This window comes from Pelodiscus sinensis, chromosome 13 (assembly GCF_049634645.1).
Source record: "Pelodiscus sinensis isolate JC-2024 chromosome 13, ASM4963464v1, whole genome shotgun sequence".
In the NCBI taxonomy this organism is placed as follows: domain Eukaryota; kingdom Metazoa; phylum Chordata; order Testudines; family Trionychidae; genus Pelodiscus; species Pelodiscus sinensis.
In genome coordinates, this window is record NC_134723.1 from 44,464,618 (window position 1) to 44,486,609 (window position 21,992).

At 49.2% G+C, this 21,992-nt stretch overlaps 1 protein-coding gene across 7 annotated transcripts in view; it reads right to left on the reverse strand.

Moving 5' to 3' along the window:
• Positions 1-21,992, reverse strand: part of LOC102451066 (uncharacterized) — a 100,259-nt gene that overhangs the window by 35,759 nt on the left and 42,508 nt on the right. For all 7 annotated transcript variants that reach the window (XM_075941124.1, XM_075941126.1, XM_006135299.4 and 4 more), the window contains one exon: positions 7,343-7,419. In XM_075941124.1, coding sequence (XP_075797239.1) covers positions 7,343-7,409 — 67 coding nt within the window. In that variant the 5' untranslated portion in view covers positions 7,410-7,419. The remainder of the gene's footprint in view (positions 1-7,342; positions 7,420-21,992) is intronic.

Genomic DNA, 21,992 nt, shown 5'->3' on the forward strand with positions numbered 1-21,992 from the left:
TGAGTCCTTTAAGTCTGAGCAGTGGTTGGTCTGAGGAAGTCCTATGTCCACCCCCACTGGCCAGGTGACCTCCCATGCAAGAAGGGAGGAAGTAGGAGTGTGGGTCTTTGGCGGGCACACCCAGCAGAGTGAACCAGAGACCCCCGGGGAGGAGAAGATACCCCTGGTCGGAAGGCTTGGCTGGGAAAGGAACAGTTTTAGGGCGAGTTTGAAATAAGTTTGCACTGAGGATTTAGTGTTGATGTAGCTCAGCGTTTTCTGTTGTTTTATTTGTAACCTACTTCGCGCTGCCTGTTCCCACTTACCGCCACTTACACCCTATTGTCTATACTTAATAAAATTACTTTTACTTACTATCAAGCCCCAGAGTAAATCATTATTACTTGGGGGAGCCATTGGTGGGCACATCCCCCCTTTCATTGCTCAGGGGACTTACCTAGATAATTCTTTTGGGGTTCTGATCCCATGTGGGGAGTGGTATCCCGGGAAGCTGGGCCCAAAACTGCATTGTCATTCGATCTGAAGGTGCTCCTTGGGGGGGGCACTGATTTCGGCTCTATGTCTCAGCTCTATGTCTCGGCTGGGGGGGAACCAGCAGGACAGGGTGGCGAGAAGTCCCAGAGAGCAGGAAGGTGAGTAGAAGTGGCCATGTCAACACCCCGGGAGGTACCCCCAAGGGGACTTCTGTGACCTCACCCCGTCACACGCACCACTACAGAAGTATTCTAAGTACGCTGCAGAAACAGAACTGACGCAGTTATAAAAAAACAAAAAGGACGAGTGCCAGTACTTATCCCATCTCCCCAACAGCCCCTTCAGCACTGAAATGTGCCCGGTGGCCTATCAGGCATTTCCAACCCCCACCCTACAAGGGGTGCAGCTAGCGGTCTTCATCTCACCAGCTAGGACACGGGTATTTGTCTGCCTGCTCTGCCCAGCCTGCCGTGACTCACTACCTGTACTCTGCTGGGCTGAGCCGCCATCTTCCTTGGCTAGCGCAACGACAGTGCTTCAAAATACCTAAGCTCCTTCTTGGGTACAAATGTGCTTATACACATGAGCACGCTGCATCTCCGGCTGTTGGGGCAACTCGGAGGCACAGGGCGGGAGCAGCATGGCAGTGCTGAGAGGGGCAGATGAAGGGCCGACACTTGACAGCCTCCCGGCCAAACCTCTCAGGATCACTTGTCAACGGCTCCAAGACCCACCCGTAGATCCCGACCGACTGGTTGGTGACCAGTGGCTTAGACGGTGAGTAACAGCACCACCTAGCAACTCTCCATAGCAATCATGATACACAGCACTTTCCTGCTGTGCCTGGCCGCTTAAATAACCCTCAAAGCGCTGTAAGAGAGGAGCAGGTTGTATTAGACTCCTTTCACAAATCGGGTATCCAAAAAACGGCAGTCACTTGCGCAAGTGTAACTGCCACCAGCTGGATTTGAACCTGGGACCTCTGGAGCGGAGTATAGGAGCCTCTACCCCCCGTGCTAAAAGCCAGCTGGCTCCTAGACTGTGCTGTAGAGGTCTCTTGGTCTTAACTGTTGCTGTGGTCTCGGTGCCACTTGCATTGCTCAGTAACCACACTAGGGCTATGTCTACACTCACGGCTTCTTGCGCAAGAATCCACAGAGCATCTACACCGCCCGCCCACTCTTGCGCAAGGAAATTTACAGTACGGCGTGGTAAGAGAGGGCTTCTTGCGCAAGAGCTACGCTCTTTTTTAAGCCCTCTTACGCAGGAGCTCTTGCGCAAGAGGGCAGTGTGGGCCCTCGGCAGGGATTTCTTGCGCAAGAAAGCCCTATGGCTAAAATGGCCGTCGGAGCTTTCTTGCGCAAGAGAGCATCCACACTGCCATGGGAGCTCTTGGCGCAAAAGCACAGCGCGCACATGGCAGCGTGGACGTTTTCTTGCACAAGACTTCTTGCACAAGAACCCTTGCGCACGATGTTCTTGCGCAAGAAGCCACCAGTGTAGACATAGCCTCGGTGTGTGGGTTACACAAGATGACACTAAGCCCGCTAAAGTCAGCGGCAATTCCTGTTAACTCCAATGGACTTTGGCCCCGGTCCACAGATAGCCAGTGGCAGAGTTGGTAACAGAAGACAGGTCATGTTAGCCATTAAACCCCATTACCTCGCAAGCCACCCAGAAGTCTCCGTTAGGTGGTTCTCAGCCTGTCGTCACTGCATCACCAGTGTTCAGATGAATCATCAGCGTTCCAGGTGTGTCCCTCCCAACCACCTCGTGCACAACGTGTTATTCCAAAAAAAGCACCTAGATCCCATCGGTCTAAAATGACTTCCTCTGGGTCGAGGTACAGAGCACGAAAAGATAAAAGCAAAGTCTCCAACGAGCACAGTGTGCGCACGCCCCGATCTATCCATCCCCATCCGTTCATCTTCTCACCCGCTTCAGCGGCTGAACAAAATGTCTGAGCGCTGCACGAAGGCAAAATCTTACAGTGGTCCCCAACCTTTTGGGGCTGACGGGTGCCTGGGGGCGGGGTCGTGTATGCGCCGCGCGCCTGGGGCGCAAGAATGGCTTGGACTGGCCCTGGTCACGTGGTGGGCACACATAAATGCCCCGTTGGGCGCCATGGCGCCCGTGGGCACTGCATTGGGGACCACTGTCTTAGATATTTAAAAGACATCATATGCAGAAAACAGCATCATTACGATTGCATTGCTATCGATGCACACACCAATGGTAATATGAACAGGGAGGGTCGCTTAGTGTAGGCTTACCAATGGCTTTTGCACTAGACCGGGGGTGGGCAACAGGTCCTCTGCAGGCCGGATCCAAGCGAGTTGATCTGGCCCGTGGAGTCCCTGTCACTCCCCCACCCCCAGGCCAATCGGGGCTAGGGACCAAGGAGAGCACAACGCTTCGAGTCAACCCTGGCTGTTGAATCTAAGCACCATGTGCCCAAAGGCACGGACCGAGAGACTTCATGCACTCCCCCCGCCCCCAGGTCAATCAGAATCTGTGGGCGGGGAAGCACAGAAGTATCCTAGCCCCGCCCCTTCCGCCTGAGGCCCCGCCCCTTCCACAGCGGCCCAGGGCCACTTCAAAAATTTGTGAAGTAGCACTCGGTCAAAAATGATAGCCCACCCCTGCACTAGACTAAATCGGAAGCCCAGGGATGTGTGGAGGGTCAGGTTCCTGAGCTAGTGGATCACACAGTAAATTATGAAAGCAGGGGTGAAACAGAGTAAACTCAAGAAGCTGTCGTGACTATGACTGCAAAGGATAAAGCCAAGCAATTTCTCCCCTGATTTGTTTTAAATCCGTGTGGTAAAGAATTTCAGGATGGAAGCCATGAAAGTAGCTGGTCAGCCTCCAACACTGAATAAAACCTCAGTCATTACATGAGCAATACATACTCCTCGAATGCAGTTCAAAACTCAGAAACCACGATCAGTGCATTAACCATCATTTTAACATTGGCCGGGTCTTGCACATCAGCACAAAAAGCCATTCCAGCACAGTTACGCCCAGCCTAATTGAATTGCTCCAGCTGTTGAAACAAAACGAGAAACAGGAAGCTCTTCCCAGAAGCTCACAGGAACTAGCAGAAAAACCACTTTGAGATAGCCCTTTCCTATGTGACCTGTGTATTTAGACCAACAGCCCTCTTGAGCACCACGTCTGTGTTCTTGTCTTGAGTTTGGAGAGCATTTGGCACTTCAGATTGTGTACTGTTTATGTTTGCTGTTCTCCAGCTGATACATGTCACCTATGAGGCCTTGCGGTACTGGTGAAGTAATCAAATATTGCACTGGGTTCACAAAATGCTTTATGATTCATGTGCGAGATAATCTGTGTCTGTACATCATACAGTGCGTGCCCAGCAAGATAGGTTCTAGAACTTCTGACTAAGGCTTCTAAAAACTGCAGTAATACCAATAATAATAATAATAAAGGAAGATTTAACCACGTAAATTAAAAATCCAGCACAGAGAGGTGAAGGAATCCCCAAGTTAACATAACTGCATATAAAACCATTCATCAAAACAGTTTATGAATGATGGCTCACAATTTTTGAATGCTTGGGATTGGCAATATTGCAATGCAAAACATATTTTTTCCAGATAAAATTTAAAGGGCTAGTGTCAGCTTTAAAAAAATCGTACTTCTACCTGAAAACGTATGGGCTGTTAAAATTGCAAGTAACTACTGTAACTGACAGAGGAGAAAACAAATGCTGTGTTCTGTTTTTTCAAGTTCATTTACTTTGTGCCTTTCACAGCACTCTGAATACAGCCAGTTTCATTATTTTCGCTCTCTGGTCAGTATGTGAAATAGAGCCCCCTTGTTGTTTGTGTGATTCTTCTACATAGCAACAGGGGAAAGAAAAACACTTTTTAAATAAGAAAATGTGATGGTAAAATGACAAAAATTGGTAGGAAGATTCAGGGGCATGGAAAACACCTGAAATGATCAGTATCATCATGAGTAACCCTGCCCTCCCAAAATCTTGAAGCTGGTTTTAAAGAAATCATGCAGTGTAAAGCAATAATGATGAGTGTTTGGTGTTTTTAATTGCCTCCTGGATTTGGGGCTTTTAAAGTTCATTAAAGCCACATTTGCAAGATTTTCCTGCCAGCCTGGAGGGTTGGAAAAAGACGGTTCCCAGTCTCGTAACTGGTGTTCTTCAAGATGTGTTGCTCATGTCCATTCTACGTTAGGGGTGTGTGGTTGCCAGATGCATTGATGCCAGAAGTTTGTCCTTTAGCAGTACCCTTAGGGGAGCGATTCTGGTGAATTCTGGAGTGGTGCCCTTATAGTACCACGCACTTCTCCCCCACGGCCCGCCCCCCCAAGCTCAGTTCCTTCTTGCCAAAAACTCCAACGGCAGGGGAGAGAGGGCAGGTTGCAGATGGACATAAGAAATACACCTCAAAGAACATAACTGGTGTTGTCTTCTTCGGGCGCTTGCTCATGGCCATTCCAAGGTCGGGGATTCCCGAGCAGTGAGCCTGGAGCCGGGTGGGAGTGCAGGGAGATGATGCTTGTAACAGCACTGCCGGCGTCGTCACTGCTCCGCTGGGTGAGGGCCTAGCGAGTTGTGAGCGCGTGTACTGAAGACCCTGACATGTCTACCGGGTTGGGACATGAGTACGGAATGTAGCCGACCATGCCTGCACCCCGTGTCGACTGAGCCTTTACCGCTGGCGGTGGCGGGATATGCGCCAGGTCATGACACATCTTGAAGTAGAAGGTAATCCCATTGGAGATCCTCGGTAAGGAGACCGGGAGGCTCTTCATCTGCAGTCACTACCAAGAGCTGGGTCGAGTCCCTAAAGGGCCTTATACGTGCCAGGTGAAAAGCCAGGGCATGTCCAAAGCACGCAGATTCTTTTCCTTGCTATTGGCATGTGGCTTAGGGTCGCCCACTGGGAGGAAGATAACCTGATGGAATAAAAACACCACCTTCGGCGAAACCATTTTTCCCGAAGGTGGTTCAGAGCTGAACCTTGTCTTTAAAAAAATACTGCGCACGGTGGTTCCTAAGTCAAGGCTTTCAGCTCTGACGCCCGTCTGGCCGACGTCACCGCCACAAGGGCGATCTTCCGTGACAAATGAGTCAGAGCGGAAGAGCCCAACAGCTCAAGGGGCAGTCCCGTTAACCTAGAGAGGCCCAAACTGAGATCCCATCGGAGGACAAGGTCCTTGAGTGGAGGGAAGCGCCTTTCACAAGGTCTCTCAAGAACCAAGCCCACATCTTGTGCGAAAACACCAACCTGCCGGGAACCAGAGGGTAGAATACCAAAATGGCCATTTGATGAACCCTGATAAAGGACAGGGACAACTCTGACAAAAGACCTTCAGAAGCAGGTAATCCAGGATGGTCTGCAAGGATGAATCTGTGGGGGGTATGCTCCACTTGGCCTTCACAGAGAGAGAACTTCATCCATGTCACCAGGTAAGTTGCCCTAGTAGAGGGTTACCTGCTGCTAACAGGACCTCCTGCACTTCTTCCCTAGAGCACACCTGCTCTTCCAGGTTCAGCCATGCAGTAGCCATGCCATGAGGTGGAGGGATAGGTGGTTGGGATGCAGGAGATGACCGTGGTCTTGCAACAGGAGATTTGGGCGAATGGGCTGTGCCCACGTGCTGAGGTGATCAAGATGACTCAGACCTTGTTCCTCTCGATCTTAGCCAGGGCTCTGTTAACCTGGCAGGAATGACTACCTCAGACTTCCTGATCCAAACAGGGGAAAGGCATCAGCAAGACCTCCATCGTCAGGACTTCACAGGCAGCAGAATTGACTCTTTGCTTTTTGCCTCATGGTGAAGAGTTCCGCTTGGGGAATCTCCCACTTCTGGAAGAGCATCCGAGCCACCTCCAAGTGGGGGGACCATTCGTGGTGAGGTAACGAAGATCTGCTGAGGTGATCCCCCAATGCGTGCTTGACACCCAGGCCCGCAGAAGGAGATGCCTTGCTCCGCTTCCCCCCACTACCAGTGAGAGTTGGGCGGGGTGGGCCCCCGCTGCTGGTTGGCCCCTCACACCCAGGGTATTTGGGGGGGAATGTGCCCCTCGTATGCCTCTGCACGTCGCCCCTGACCCCAAGAGGGGGAGACTAAAGTCTCAGCCTCACCGTTTGGTGAGGGACATGGATGGGCAAAGCTAGAGTCCAAGTGCTTCAGCTCCAAGTATAGGGGGCCTGAAACCCTGAGCTCCATCGAAGATGTAAGTCTGTGGGCTCCCACCTCAGCTCTGAGAGGTGGGACTCAGGCCCGGGGCTGACGGTTCTCTTGGGATTTGGCTTCAGCTTAGACTTGCTGAGGGTGGGGGCCAAACAGCCACCCTCCATATCCCCATTAAAACAGGGTCACAGCCGACTTTGTGGTCCCAACCCCCAATCTGGGACTAGACCGAAGGATAAGCAAGTAGATGGATGTCTGTAGCAAACACCGATGGCTCCTCCACCACGAGGAAGCGCTACAGTGGGGCGATGGCCCGACATCTCTTTCCTACCCGGGAGTTACCTCTCCAACCTACACCCAGGGCCAGATTCCAAGAGATCCGGTCACAGTAGATACAGCCTGTTTCCTGGCCATGCAGCCTGTTTGCTAGGCACCCAGCACCAGAATGTGAGACAAATATCCTCCCCAAACTGATGGCTCTCCAGGACTCCCCATTGGTTTCCCCAGCAAAATTCCCTTGTCTACACAGAGTGGCTCTTTCCATTACAAAAACTCACGAGACTCCAAAGAATAGGGCAGCCACCGTCCCTTTTAAAGAAACAAGGCTTGGTTTCCAACAGGGTGCCCGGTGTACTATCCACACGGGGTGCCCGGTGTACTATCCATACGAAGAGCAGCTGCTTACCTGAACACTCCTCGGTTGCCTCCCCTGGCTCAGGTGTCCGTACAACGTCCGTGGGCCCTGTCGCCATGACGCAGTGCCTGAAATACAAGACAGAACCACTTGTTACTTTTTAGTCCGTGCGCGCAACAACGTTAGAGACACAGATTCATTCGACCCAGCAAGGAAACTGAATGTGGCTGAATGATCCCGGAGACTAATCACCAACAGGGGCTTGCACAGAGAGTTTGCGCTCCAACCACAGACTTTTCTTCACCTTGCCACAACAACCTTCTCTCCCCGCAGTGCTTCTCCACAGTGCTGCCCTCTTTTCAGGAAGGCAGGACCAGCGCTTGTCCTATAGGAAAGCGCTATTAAGCACGCTTACCTATGAGCAGAACACGCCCCAGCCTCCAAATACTGAAATCTTTACAGCTGCTATTTACTAAACAGACACGGCTCTGAAAATACTCCCAATTTGGCTCCCCCCCCCAATCCAAACACAACTTAAGTAAGAGTTGGGCTGGACTTGATGACCTCCAGCTCTACGATTCTATTCTAAGAGAAGAGCGGCTGAAAATTCACATCTTGTCCTATGGGGTCTCCCCACAGCAGTCCCCCTGCTATCCTGTCAGCATTATAAAAATGAATTCAGCATCTGCACTGAGCTAGCACCCTCGGCTCCCCTACATATGTGAAAGTGGAGTTCAGCTGATTGCACTAAATCCAAAACAGATTTGATCCATCAGCTTTTAGCCACGAGCTTCAAAGCCTTGTTGCAAATAGGCCTATTGATCTAGTGGAAAACATCATTCCCCCCTGGACTAAAACAAACATTACATCGAGCTTTTAAGATCATACAAAGTTAATTTTCCAGGGCTCCTTCAGCTACAAAAGAATTAAAACAGCAGCCCACAACAATTGCAGTTCAAATGTCAAATAATATAAATATGCCATTTTTAGCAAGACAGCGCTACAAATAAAAAAAAAATCTTAACCTTTGTTGTCGAAGATAAATGATACAATGTGCCCGAATTGGAGTAAAAAAAATCTTTATTTATAAATAGTAATATCCATTTAGTCGCAAAATTCTGCTCCCATTGACTAGAATACACTCTTTAGTTAGCCATTTTCTATTTCAAATTTTTAAACCAACTTTACGGATAGGTAAACTAATAGAATTAAGCCCTAAATACCAAGAATCTTTAGAGAGCACACCAGCTCACGGAGGTCAATAGGAAAGCCCTGTATTAGACATTGATTGAATTAAACGTTTTTTTAACAACAGCTGGTTTGAGGAGGTCTTCAAATATTTGTTAGACAATAATACTAATTGAATGCTAATATGCAAGTCCTGGGGATTACAGTGGATGAGAAGCTGGATAGAATAAGAACATGGTACCGTTGTAGCCAAGAAGGGCATTAGGGTGCATTAGGAAGAGCATTGCCAGCAGATCTAGAGAAGTGATTTAATCCCCTTTATTCGGCACTGGGGAGGACACATCTGGAGTACTGCGTCCAGTTCTGGGCCCCTCCTTACAAAAAGGATGTGGACACATTGGAGAAAGTGCAGTGGAGAACAACAAAAATGCTGAGGGGGCTGGAGCACATGACCTATGAGGAGAGGCTGAGGGATTTGGGCTTGTTTAGTCTGCAGAAGAGAAGAGTGAGGGGGGATTTGGTAGCAGCCTTCAACTACCTGAAGAGAGGTTCCTAAAAGGCTGGAGAGAGGCTGTTCTCAGTGGTAGCAGATGGCAGAATGAGGAGCAATGGTCTCAAGTTACAGTGGGGGGATCTAGGTTGGATATTAGGAAAAACTATTTCCCTAGGAGGGTGGGGAAGCACTGGAATGGGTTCCCTAGGGAGGGGATGGAATCTCCATCCCTGGAGGTTTTTAAGTCCTGGCTTGACCAAGCCCTGGCTGGGATGATTGAGTTGGGGTTGGTCCTGCTTTGGGAAGGAAATTGGACTGGATGATTCCTGAGGTCTCTTCCAACCTCAATACGCAAATTGCGTATCTTATTTCAACTGTATTTTGAAAGAACGCTCTACTTTGAAACATCCCTTCACCCTCATGGAACGAGGGTTACAGGACGCCAGAATAGCATGCCCGTTATTTCAAAAAAAATATTTCGAAAGAACAGGAGAGTTTCAAAGATGCGGGGTAGCTATTTCGGGATACTTCCGGTGTCCTGAAATAGTCCTGCTGTCTAGACGTTCTCTGTCCCTCCTCTTTCTTTTTCCTAATAATTCAATATGCTTTCTCTTCTGTAATGTCTACATTTCCCATGTATTCTGATGAAAGCAGCGATCAATAGGATTCATACGGATATGTGATACTGAAGGAAGGTTTGTCCTGTTCTTTTTTCTCCACTGCTCCTTGTCTAATGTCAATGTTTGTTACACGAGATTTTCTTCCAGATATTTAAATGAATTTCTATTTTAAATGAATGCATCATGAAAACGTTCAATAAAGTAAAACTGACACACATGCAGATTGTCAGATCTCAACTTATTTTTATAGAATGGGCCCGATGCTGAGTAATTTACAGCACTGCAAATTAGATCAGAATTTGGTGCCATGTTGATTTCACGCTGGCTAGCTTTTCCTGCTTAGTTTTCATCTGTTATACATTTATATAAACCACTTTATAATCTCGCCTGCCCGCTAAGAATCCTGCTCGAATTTCGTTAAATTTGGACTGTCATGCTTCTAAAGTGAAGGGGTTTTTTTCAGTTTGGTAATTCAAAAAACATTACAGCAACGCTTGCAGAGCAGTGCATCGGATAGGCAGCATCTGCAATCAAATAAGCTCCTGCATTTACCCAATCTCGCATCTGGACTGACCGAGGCAAATGGCGATCAGGTGACTTATTCAAGGGCACATCAGGAATCTGTGACAATGGCCCATTTAGTGCTACAACCAGCACTCGATCAAAGAGCTGCTAACGTCCTAAGCAGGAAAGAGTAAATTTGGGGGAGAGAGGAGGTATAACAGAATTGTTCTAGGCCTTCAATGAACAAATGTTGAAGGAGAGGCTGAGGGGGGATATGATAGAGGTCTATAAAATCATGAGTGGTGTGGAGAGGGCGAATAAATAAAAGTTATTTATTAGTTCCCATAATAGAAGAACTAGAGGACACCAAATGAAGTTAATGGGTAGCAGGTTTAAAACGAATAAAAGAAAGTTCTTCACACAGCGCGTAGTCAACCTGTGGAACTCCTTGCCAGAGGAGGCTGTGAAGGGTAGGACTATAATAGAGTTTAAAGAGAAGCTAGATAATTTCATGGAGGTTAGGTCCATAAAAGGCTATTAGCTAGGGGATAGAAATGGTATCCCTGGCCTCTGTTTGTCAGAGGCTGGAGAAGGATGGCAGGAGACAAATAGTTTGATCATTGTCTTCGGTCCACCCTCTCCGGGGCACCTGGTGCTGGCCACTGTCGGCAGACAGGCTACTGGGCTAGATGGACCTTTGGTCTGACCCAGCACAGCCATTCTTATGTTCTTATGTAAATATTCAAATTAAAAACACTGAGCGCTACTTGTTAAAACATTGCAACAAATATTTTTTCCAACTCAGAATTTAAGAACCTAAGTCGAGCAGGGTTGTAACCCACTGGCTATGTTGTAAATGAACTGTGCTTTAGAAGAAAAGGGCGTCAAAGATCATGGGGAACGCACCCTGGACAGTGGGTGCCTGGGATGGTAATGTGGAGAGAGAAAACGACAAGCTGTCGATAGAGAGGCATGTGAGAGTCCAGGCACTCATTGATTGAATCCTTGGAACGCCGCCTTTTCTACAGCGTAATGAGAGCTGACATACACAGCGCTGAGGCTGGGGTATCAATACAGTGTCTGGATCGTCACCGGCCTTCCAATCAGCTGTACTGACCATGTGCAACGTGTGAGCTTTTCCCACGGCGCTAACCCATTAGCCAAAGGTTTTTTTAATGCAATCTGTATATTGATTTTTGGTGATAAACATACCAGGTCAAATAAAGGCACAGCCATGCGCAGCAACTTTTTTAATCCTCTTTGGGTCATGAGACACGGGAGGGGGAAGGAATTCCGAGAGGGACACAGCACTGATTCTCTCTAGCGCAGCGCAAAATTTCTCAGCTGGCACCCGGGACTAACGGGGGAATCCTGGGCCCAATGCGCACTTTGGGGGACAAACCAGGACTGAGAGCAATCGGGTGAGGATTTCCCCTCTCCTCTGACACAGCAGCAGCAGCGCCAGTCCACACGTGATACTACGCTGGGACACAGGCTTGCCAGACCCCAGTAGTGGCTGGATTCTCTCTCTGGGAGGATGGAAGGGTTGGTGCATGTACATAGTTACAGAACCACCAGCCCTGTCTTAGATCCTCTTTCAATTTGCACCCCTCCCTCCCCCAGATTAACTGGTCTCTCCCCCACTGCAGTGTAGCAAACCACAGTGCAACAAAAGATGCTGGCCCCTTGCGAGATCTCTCAGGAGCCAGCCAGCCACAACCTACAGAGAGAACTACAGGGAGAACTTCTCTAGTCCGGCATGCTCTGGTCCAGCAACATCCGTGGTCCGGCATGATTTCGGTTAGCTGGATGTGCCATTATCATGGGTGTAGGCAAATTTCCTGCGGTCCCATAAAGTTTGTTTACAGCCACCCGCAGCGTTCCCTGTAAGCTGAGCGCTTGGGCGGCCACTCAGGAGAGAATCAGGTGCTGCCCAGCTGATTAGCAGAGAGCCCACAGCTGCCCAAAGCCGGTAACGTGTGTTTCTATAGGTGGTGCACATCTGTCCATACCCTGGTGCACATAACAAAATGTATTCCACACATAGATGGAAAAAAATAGAGAGAACACTGGCCACCAGACCTGGCTCTCCGTGTTCTGTGCAGTTATCTAACTCTAATTGATCCCTAAATGTCTTCTCAGAGTCCAGTAAGCACTGGAAGCGTTGGTGATGCTGCTAGACAATACTGATCTCCCGTGGTTTGGTAAATTCTCTGAGCTGGCACCGGTCAGGTCCCCAGGGTGCTGGACTAGAGGGGGGGGGGGCATTGAAAAGATTAGGGATGTAAAAGTATAGTCGATTAACCAATTAACCGATAAGCAAAAGCTTATAGACTACCCACATCCGCCCTCTCCCCACACTTGCCAGTAAAATTTTTTTAGCAGGCTGGCCAGCAGCCCGGCTCAGTCCTGGCTTGCAATGGGTCCAGGACCTACCCCGCTGCGGCTCTGCATTTAAAGTGTATTAGGAGCCAGGTGGACAGGCAGCCTGGCTCAGTTCTGGCTCGCAGTGGGTCCGGGAGCTCAGACAACCCTTTCCCCAGACGGGCTGCTGCCACTCCACGCAGCTGCCTCTTTATCAGCACAGGGCAACAGGCAGCCGGTCCACAAAGGGAGCTGGTTTTTAAACTCCCACCTGGCACCCTGCGTTGCAGTCTCTGTTACAGAGGCAGCAGCACGGCGTGGCAGGCATCTTCTCAGGAGCGAGGCTGGAGCACACTGGCTGCCGGCCCCCAATAGCCACTAAGAATTCATGAGGTTACTCGACTACTCAATGAACCGATATTTCACTTCCCTAGAAAAGACACCTTGTGCTCTTCCCTCCTTGCCCTGCACAATCAGTTCAGAACCCGCAAATTAACAAATTCCTCGCATGAAGCAAAAAGCAACAACACCGTTTCCTGGATCACTGTACAGGAATTACTGGCTCCCATTTGCAGCTGGCCTTTAGATCGCAGGGGCATATGTTAAACCAATCCATCTCCTGCCAAGAGGCAGAGTTTTTATTTTTAAAGCAGCCACTGGAACTGCTGAGCAATCAATATTGTAATAAGTTTACAGCCACCACAGGTCTACTGGCGACTATCTGTTCCTCTCCACGCTCCTGCAATATGCAGCTTCCATTATTAACTGCAACGTTTTCCTCAGCAACAGCCCTTCATGTGGAGTTTTCCATCTGCAGGAACTAAAGGGGTCTCCCAGCATGAGGAGGACGGGGATGCGTCACTAACCCCATCTTACAAATGGGTGTGGTTGAGGGCAGACCACTAAGCTCAGTTACCACAGGGCAGCGAGCCGGGTTCTCTTCTTGCTCATGCACCATCAATAAAATCGATAATTCAGTTCCATCGACCGGGCCAAATTCTGCCCTCAGTTTCCCCTCTTCAGCTTGCCTGCCTCCCCAGAAGAAGAGTCTGGAATTGATCATGGGAAAGCCAGTACGAGTACTGCTCGGCTGTCAAACTCTCTGAGAAAATTAGACCTGGACGCTATGGAAACACAACAAATGTGGAACCTCACTGTGCTCTTGGTAGGAAGGGTTGAGCCAAATGGCACTTTGAAGGCCAGATTCTGAGCCCCTTAATTGAGTGTAAGCCCCTTCACTACTAGTTCTAGTGAAGGCAGCTGCTAGTGTAAGGGCATCTGAACCTGGCCCAGAGTTACCGGATATTAGATTGGTCTATTGAAAAATTTCCAACTCTAGCTCTCCTCACCAGTGAGCTAGTGGGACAGACCACTGGCTGCCCTAAACAGGCATAAGAGTGTGGTAGTTAAAACACTCCTAGAGCAACAAGAACGATGAAAGGTCTAGAGAACATGACCTATGAGGGAAGGCTGAAAGAATTGGGTTTGTTTAGTTTAGAAAAGAGAAGACTGAGGGGGGACATGAGAGCCGTTTTCAGGTATCTAAAAGGGTGTCATAAGGAGGAGGGAGAAAACTTGTTCATCTTGGCCTCTGAGATAGAACAAGAAGCAATGGGCTTAAATTGCAGCAAGGGAGGTTTAGGTTGGACATTAGGAAAAAGTTCCTAACTGTCAAGGTGGTCAAACACTGGAATAAATTGCCCAGGGAGGCTGTGGAATCCCCATCACTGGAGATATTTAAGAGTAGGTTAGATAAATGTCTATCAGGGATGGTCTAGACAGTATTTGGTCCTGCCATGAGGCAGGGGACTGGACTCGATGACCTCTCGAGGTCCCTTCCAGTCCTAGTATTCTAGGATTCTATGATTGCGATCTACACCGGTCATAGTGTCAATGAGGAGTTTTAAGAAAGAAAAGAAAACACTAGTGACAGTGAAGTTGCTGAGTGAGGACCTTAATAAAGACACATTTGCATGCAGAGAAAGTTTGCATCCTGGAAATTTCTGAAAGGTTAAAAGGTCTTTTCCCAAGGGTCACAAAGTCTAGAGTCATAATCGCCACCAGGAAGTCTGGATAAGCAGCAAGATGATATTTAATATCAATAAAAATTCTGAGGATCCAGGAGTCGTATTCCCTGAGGTCTCAGAGAGTGCTCAGTTCCAAGCCTTGCAGAGCCAACAGTTCACAGAAAAGGCCTCATTCGTCACGTTCTTATTCTCGATTCAGGCAAACCCACTCCGGACCTCCATGAGGTGGTTTGCCTGAGCGAGCCACAAAACCATTGAATTCTTGTCCCCTCACTGTTTGCATTCCAGAGGCTTTTCTGGACAGTTTCTGAAGGGTTTTTGCTACCCAACAGCGTCCGAAGCATCATCGTCTGCCCTCCTGGCATGCATGTGTGCCGCTCTAATGGAAAACAGCTGGCGAGCTGAATGCTAGGGTTTGTTTGTGTTTTTTTTTTTAAAGTAGCAGCGGGAAATGCCTTTCGTACAGTCACACAGACTCAGTCTGTAATTGTGTGACAAGCCAAAGGATAAGAAGAGGAAGGGCAAAAACGAGACAAGAAACATTCGCAAGTTATCCTTCAAAACGAGGCAGAAATGCAAACCGGGGTTAACACTGGACTGAGGAATACGGACACCTCTTTATGTTGTCTGGTGCAACAACTTCACCAGTTCTTCCCCCCTCTACACTCACGAGACGCGGTAACAGGCCCATCTCCTCATATATAATGAGTCACTTTGCTTCCACTGATTTCAGCGCTAGCCTTTCCGCGCTGAGAATAAAACCCCTCCCTAACAATCTACAGAGACCCTCCAGTGCACTGGCCACACACGGCTCATCAGGGTTAACTGCTGGTAGGCCTCCAAGCAGTGCTCCGCCCACACCACTTCCCGCAGCTCCCATTGGCCTGGGACAGCAATCCGCAGCCACTGGGAGCGTCCGGTTTACCACACTCAGGTAAACAAAAAGTCTTGTGGCCCACCAGTGGCTAACCCAGATTAACCACATGCGGCCCACAGCATTCCTACAGCGTGTTTTCTCCAAGACATTTCATAGGGAAAAATATCAAGTGTGCCAGGACCATTTTTAAAAGGACTGAGCACATACAATTAGGATCTCAGTGTGGACAGGATTTTAGCCAATATTATGGGCTGTTACGCTCTGCTGATTTCCACCCGATTAGAAATTGGTCAAAACTTCCCCCTCCCCTCCAGCGCTTCATCCTCTTTAAACCACCCCTGAGAAACTTTTAGGAGACAGCCGGAAGGAAGCTGCTCATTCCCAGATGTCTTGTTCTCCCACCTTCAACGTCTATAACGTTGGGGTGGGAATCAGCAGAGGCATCCAGCCACTGCACTGGACCACTCACTAGAATCGCTGGCCACACGGGACCTTTTCAAAGCTACCTGACCCTGAGAAACTTGGGGGTCGGGATGTAAAAGTGTAGTCGATTAACCGATTATCCGATAATCAAAAACGTATAGGTAAACGCTATGGCCTAGACCAGCGGCGGATTTAGGGCAGGGCGAGAGGGGCAGCTGCCCCGGGCTTCCCGAGGCCCCGCTCATGCGCCGTGTCAAAGGAGGGGCCCCACGAAATTTCGCTGACCAGGGCCCCGCAGCGCTGCCCTGGGCCCCACGGCACTCTCATCCACCCCTGGACTAGACGCATTTCCCTCCCTCTCCCCCACCACAGACAGGGGCTGTTGCCACCCTGAGCTGCTGCCTCTATCACAGCTGGTTTTTAAACTGGCTCTCCTTGTGGACCAGCTCCCACGTGGCACCTTACGTGGCGCAGCAGAGGACTCCTTGGGGGTGGGGCGGGAGCACACTGGCTGCCAGCCCTGCCCCTGGGGACTATAGAATAGTCGACTCACCGATAAGAATTCATGAGGTTACTCGACTATTCAATTAACCGATATTTAACATCCCTACTTGGGGGTGGCTGGAACCGTCCACGTCAGATCCACGAGGATGCTGCAGAATGCTGTCTTCGCCAGCCAAAGAGCGGACTCAGCCACAGGAAATGTCAAGCCACTATCGCTGTCCAGCAGACATTCCTCGTGCTCAGGGAGTCAAAATTGTCAGAACGCCACAGACTGGAATCAGGGTGAAACCGACGCTGTCATTGTGTCCGTCATGCCATGGGCTTCAAAACCAAACTGGGCATGCTGGAACAGCTGTCTGCTGTACTAAACACAGTCCTTCCGCTGTTATCTGGCCCTCCCCTGCAAACTGTTTAGCAGTGAACATAGCACCGGACTGGGACCCAGGAGACTAAGGTGCTCTGCTGCTGGATTACTGCGTGAGTATGTGCCTCAGTTGTGTAAAATGGGGACAGCGATAGAGACATTTTTTTGAGATCAGTGGACGTGAAGCACCAGGCAGGAGCTGGGTGTTGTTCTAATTCCAGCGACCAACACAATGGTCGTCCAGCCCCTAGCAATACAATTCTGCACTGCTGGCCTACGTTTAAGACACATAATATTAAAGGTGGCTCTAAAGTTTTTTTAGATCCTCTTCAAAATAGCCAGTTATCCCCCAATTGGTAGGTTATATAGGGGGCAGGAGAAAACACTGCATAGATTGAATTTCCCTGGGATTATTGGAATCCAAGAGGATTTAAAACAGATATTCAGTCGGCCAGGAATTCCAAGTGCACGGAGGAAAGGAGACACTGCTGGAAGCGTTCAGAGGGTTAGCCGTGCCATAAGACCTCACTCTAGTCAAAACAGTCAGTCTTTAGGTTATGAGAGTGCAACTAAAACGCAGGCGTTATAGTCCCAGATGCTGCTCTTGGCAGTAAACTCAGGGAATCTCTCCATCTGGTCTCCCGCAATCCAGTTGGTGGTAACATCTACTGCAAGGCCTCGCCGCAGCCTAATCCCATGGGACGCATTGCTTCCCCTAGGTCTTTTGGCTGGTAGCCATTTTGTGCTGGCAGCCTTGGGGAACCAGGTAAGCATGGGGGCTGGGGTCAGGGGGGTGGAGGTATTGGGGGCCAAGGCGGACTTGGGGGGATGAGGGGGCTGAGTGCTTGTAGGGTTGCCAGGTGCCCAACATTTTCACCTCCTGGCTGGGGAAAACTTCAGAGAATACCAGACATCTCGGGTGTCCGGTATTCTCTGAATTTTTTTTACCAGACAGGAGGTGAAAATACCGGACTGTCCAGGTGAATACTGGACACCTGGCAACCTTAGTTTTCACCCTGACTGGATTTTGGCAGTGGCAGGAGGAGAGAGAATCTCCAGTCCTCTAGGGAATTTAAGCCTTTCCTGGGGAGAGGATCCCCCTCAGATTGGCTGCCTACCCCATCAGCCCGCCTCTTGGAGCCGAGCAACCAATCAGAGCTGCTACTGGAAGAGCAGCCCCTCGCCCCAGCAGCCTGAAGCTGTTTTCTTGGGAGGGAGCTACAGAGCCCAGCAGCGCCTCTTCCTCCTCCCCTTCTGGGAGCAACAGGCTCTGGATGGGCCTTAGCTTCTCCTCCCTCCCTTCTGCGGAACCCTTCCTGGGATAGTGGGGGGGATGTCTGAAAAGCCTCTGGAACTGGCCTCCCAGTCTGTCAAGGAGAGACGGGACCCCAGTGCAGGACCCCCAGGCCTGAGAGAGAGAGATCCACCTCTGGAGGAGCAGAGATGAGTCTGGGGGGCAGACCAGGATAGGGGCTGGGTATGGGGACAGGATCAATTTGTTGGGGGAGGGGCAAGCCAAAAATCATGTCGCCTAGTCAACGGCCATGCGATGAAGGTCTCGCTTCCTGGGCACAGGGGGACTAGATCTTCATCTGGAGTCAACCGATGGAACCATTGCGGATTTCTACCCGCTGAGACTCCAGCCCCTCGTGTTTGGAAGGTGGAGGAGCACGTGACTCACCAAGAGCCTGTAGAGACTGCATCAAAGAAAATGCAAAGCAAATTTTGGGAGCAGGGACTGAAGGAACCAGCCTAGGGAAGGGAGAGCAGGAGGACATAAGAACTGAAAATAAATAGCAATAGAAAAAGGAGGATTAAACGGGAGAAGAATTCTGTTGGGTCTTAGCGGCAAGGCCATGAAATGCAGATAAGGAATTAAGAAGGAGGGGAACAAAATGATACAATTTGTTGTTGGTTTTTTTTTTTTAAAGCAAGAGGGATTCCACCTGGTGGGTCATTCTTGTAACTATGAGACAGTATGCGCCATTCATTATGACCGCCTTTAATTCCAAATCTAGCAAATTCCTGCTGTTAAACAAACACTGGATCTTAGCCTGAGGGAGAAGGACAGTCCCTTGATCTATGAGGTATTTTTAGAATTACTAGAAGCGCAGAGAGCTGTTTCTTATCGTGGTCGTGCCTTTGATCATTTGGACTCTGGAATATAAACCTAAACCACAACAGCCCAGCAACTCTCATCTGAAGGGAAACAGGAGAAAGTTCTCCAACTTTGTTCATCCCAGTAAGGCCAGAAACAGAAAGTCAGCGGTTCCCAACTGCCGGTCCACAGACCGCGGCGGGCTGCGAACCCCTGTCTGAGGGGATGCGGCACATTGCCAGGCCATGCTGCCCATTTTTATTTCCTTCTGCCTCCTGGGGTACCCAGGGAATTCCCTTCCTGCGCCCTTCTGCAGGCAGCAACAATGTGAGTGGGGTGGCCGGAAGCTGGGGGTGCTGCAGCTGGAGCCGGAACCACCGTGAGGCTGCCCCTACTACGCCCCAGTTCCAGCCTCGCCATGGCCCCAGTTCCAGCTCTGGCAATCGCTACGCAGCCCAGCTGGCGGGCCAAACATTGGGTGCAAAGCGGCTGCTCCTGCGACTCCGTTCTCCCTCCCTCCCTGCTTGGCGGAAGCCTCCCCCGGCCTCTATCTGCTCCCAGCCTGCAGGTACACACATTGTTATTATGCACAGGAAAATAGGAGTGTGCAGAATATGCCAGCACGGTCAGACCTGTTAGTACTGCCTCTAATTCTGGTGCAACTGAGTAGGGTTGCCAGGTGTCCGTTACTGAACCAGTAAAGAAATTGAGAAAATTCTGGCGCACTTTTTTTTTTTTTGGCTCAACAAAATTTTCCCAGCAACCATCTGGCAACCCTACAACTGAGGCAAAAGGTTTGGCCTGGAGAAGACTCTTTAACAAGTATTAGCAGCTATTTTATTGGGTTTTTTTTTAATATGTGCACACAGCAGGTTTTCCGAATAGTTGTTAGCCATCTTGCCCCCCTCCTTTGATTTGCCTGAAATACCAAGGGCTAAAATGCCCATAATGAAGATGCAAATGTGCAATACATTAATTTAAAAAATGAATATGCAAAATATTTTTGTGACGGTCCGCCAACGGTTTTTGAATGAGTTTGCCGGTCCATGGTATAAAAAGGTTTGGAACCACTGCCCTAAACGATTTCCCTCCCCTTGATCTACAGGGGTGCACAAAAGATTTACTCCAAATGGCTGATGTGAATGGAGGCAGGTCTTTTTAATCCCGGTGACCATTCAATGGTTCACTGAGCTCTGGCTGCGTGTTCTCGCTGGCTGCCTTTTGTACCCCTGCTTGGATGAACAGGCCCGACAACAGAGGAAAGGGGGAAAATGGGGCAAATACCCCAGGGCCTGGCAATTCTAAAGGGCCCGAGGCTCCGAGCCGCGGCAATAGCAGCCAGGCCATTAAGAATTGCAGCCCCACACTACATGCTTCATAAGAACATACGAGGGGATTGCAATCTGGGGAGGGGAGTAGCCAATCACAAAACCTGCTGGCAAAAGCTGAAGACCCATGGCAGCACTGGGGACTGCTGAGACCTAGTGACACCGCTTCATTGCAACCAACAGGCCACCAGCTGGAAGGATGCAGTCGCCCACAAGACATCCCTCTTCATCTCTCAAGCAATCCAGGGGCAGCAACGTGAGGGAAAGGAGGGCTGTGGGTGGAATGACAGCACCCCATGTTCACAAATACCGTAAGTGTGAGCCAAAGATTTACCCACTTTCTGAATTTCACCATCAGACTTTCTGTTTTCCCGAGCCCGGCTGTTCCTAGCATGTTTCCTTTCAGGACGCTCCCTTCTCTTCTGTCCAAGCAACAACGTGAGAACCCACCCGGACACCGACCCACCACTCTCAACTTCTCTCTAGCTCAGAGGAAGACACGTTAACCCCTTCTGTAATGAACAGAAACAACCTCCTGGGGTTGCCGTAGCGAATCAGCAAAATCACGTCCCATCCCAACCAGGTTTCCAGCCACCGGCATGTTGCTCCAGTTGAATAGCTTGACAGGAAACGTGCAGTATAACGTTGAGCATTTTCCCCAGAGCTACGTCGCTCTCAAAATACAGCCCCGTTGGATCTGCGCGACACGAACGCCACACTAGGAGGAGCGCTACGTATACATTGTCTGGCAAACGCATCACTGCGCGTTTCTGAGAATGACTAAGCATTTGTCAATTCTTTATGACTAAGAATTGAAGTTCACGGTTCACTAATTGGCACCAGACTTCTGGAATGACAAGCCAAAAGAAAGAGCCCCAACAAAAACAGTAAGCCAGAACACTCTTTGTTCTTTAACCAGGCATGCCAAAGCTAACTCAAGGCTTGCCTACCCACAAACATTATGCAGCTTGAATTATACCGCCCTCCACACTAGGCGTTGTACTGTTAGAACTATTAAGTTAAAATAACACCCCTACCTAGCAAAAAAGTTCTCAGCAGATCATGCCTCTGTTTTCTAATTGATACCATTCTGGACAAGCTTAAGTATGGGTGCAAATACAATAATCAGCAACCGCTGCTTTGAGTTTGTAAATAGCAAAGGCAAAACCAGATAAAGCAGTAAGAGACGGCTTTTGTGTGCATTTGGACGCGGCTTAGCACAGTTAAGGCGCTGGCCCGGGAACAGGTGCTGCCCCAATAATAATGAACGAACATAAAACAAAGTGAGAGCTGGGAAAAGCCAACAGGCCTGAAATTAACTTTGTTTGGTTTCCAATATTTTATTTAATAAAACTCCTGGACTGTTGTTTTACCAGCCTTGACATGTACTAGGAACGTTAAATTTAGACTGATGGGCTAATCGAATAGTCGACACAATTTGCAATTTCAATTAGTCAATAAGCAACAGTCTGGCTGTTGCTACACTTCAAAGGCCAAAGTGCCTCAATTTGTTTCCTGAACAGAAAGCTCAAATACTGGACTGTCCAGTTCAAAACCAGACACCTGGCAACCCTACATACCACGAACAATTTTTGTTGTCCTTTTCTTCATTTTTCCAATTCTAATGCATCCAGAGCTGTACACGGTACTTAAGATGTGGATGTACCCTGGCATTATGGCTTTCACTTTCTTATTTTCTATCCCTTTCCTAATGGTTCCTGACATTTTCTTAGCTTTTTTGACAGCTGTTGCATATTAAGTGGATGTTTTCAGACAACTAGTTACAAGGACTCCAAGATGTTTCTTGAGTGGTAGCTGTTGATTTAGGCCCCATCTCATATTCATATATATATATATATATATATATGTATATGTGTGAGAGAGAGAGAGAGAGATGTTTTCCAATATGCA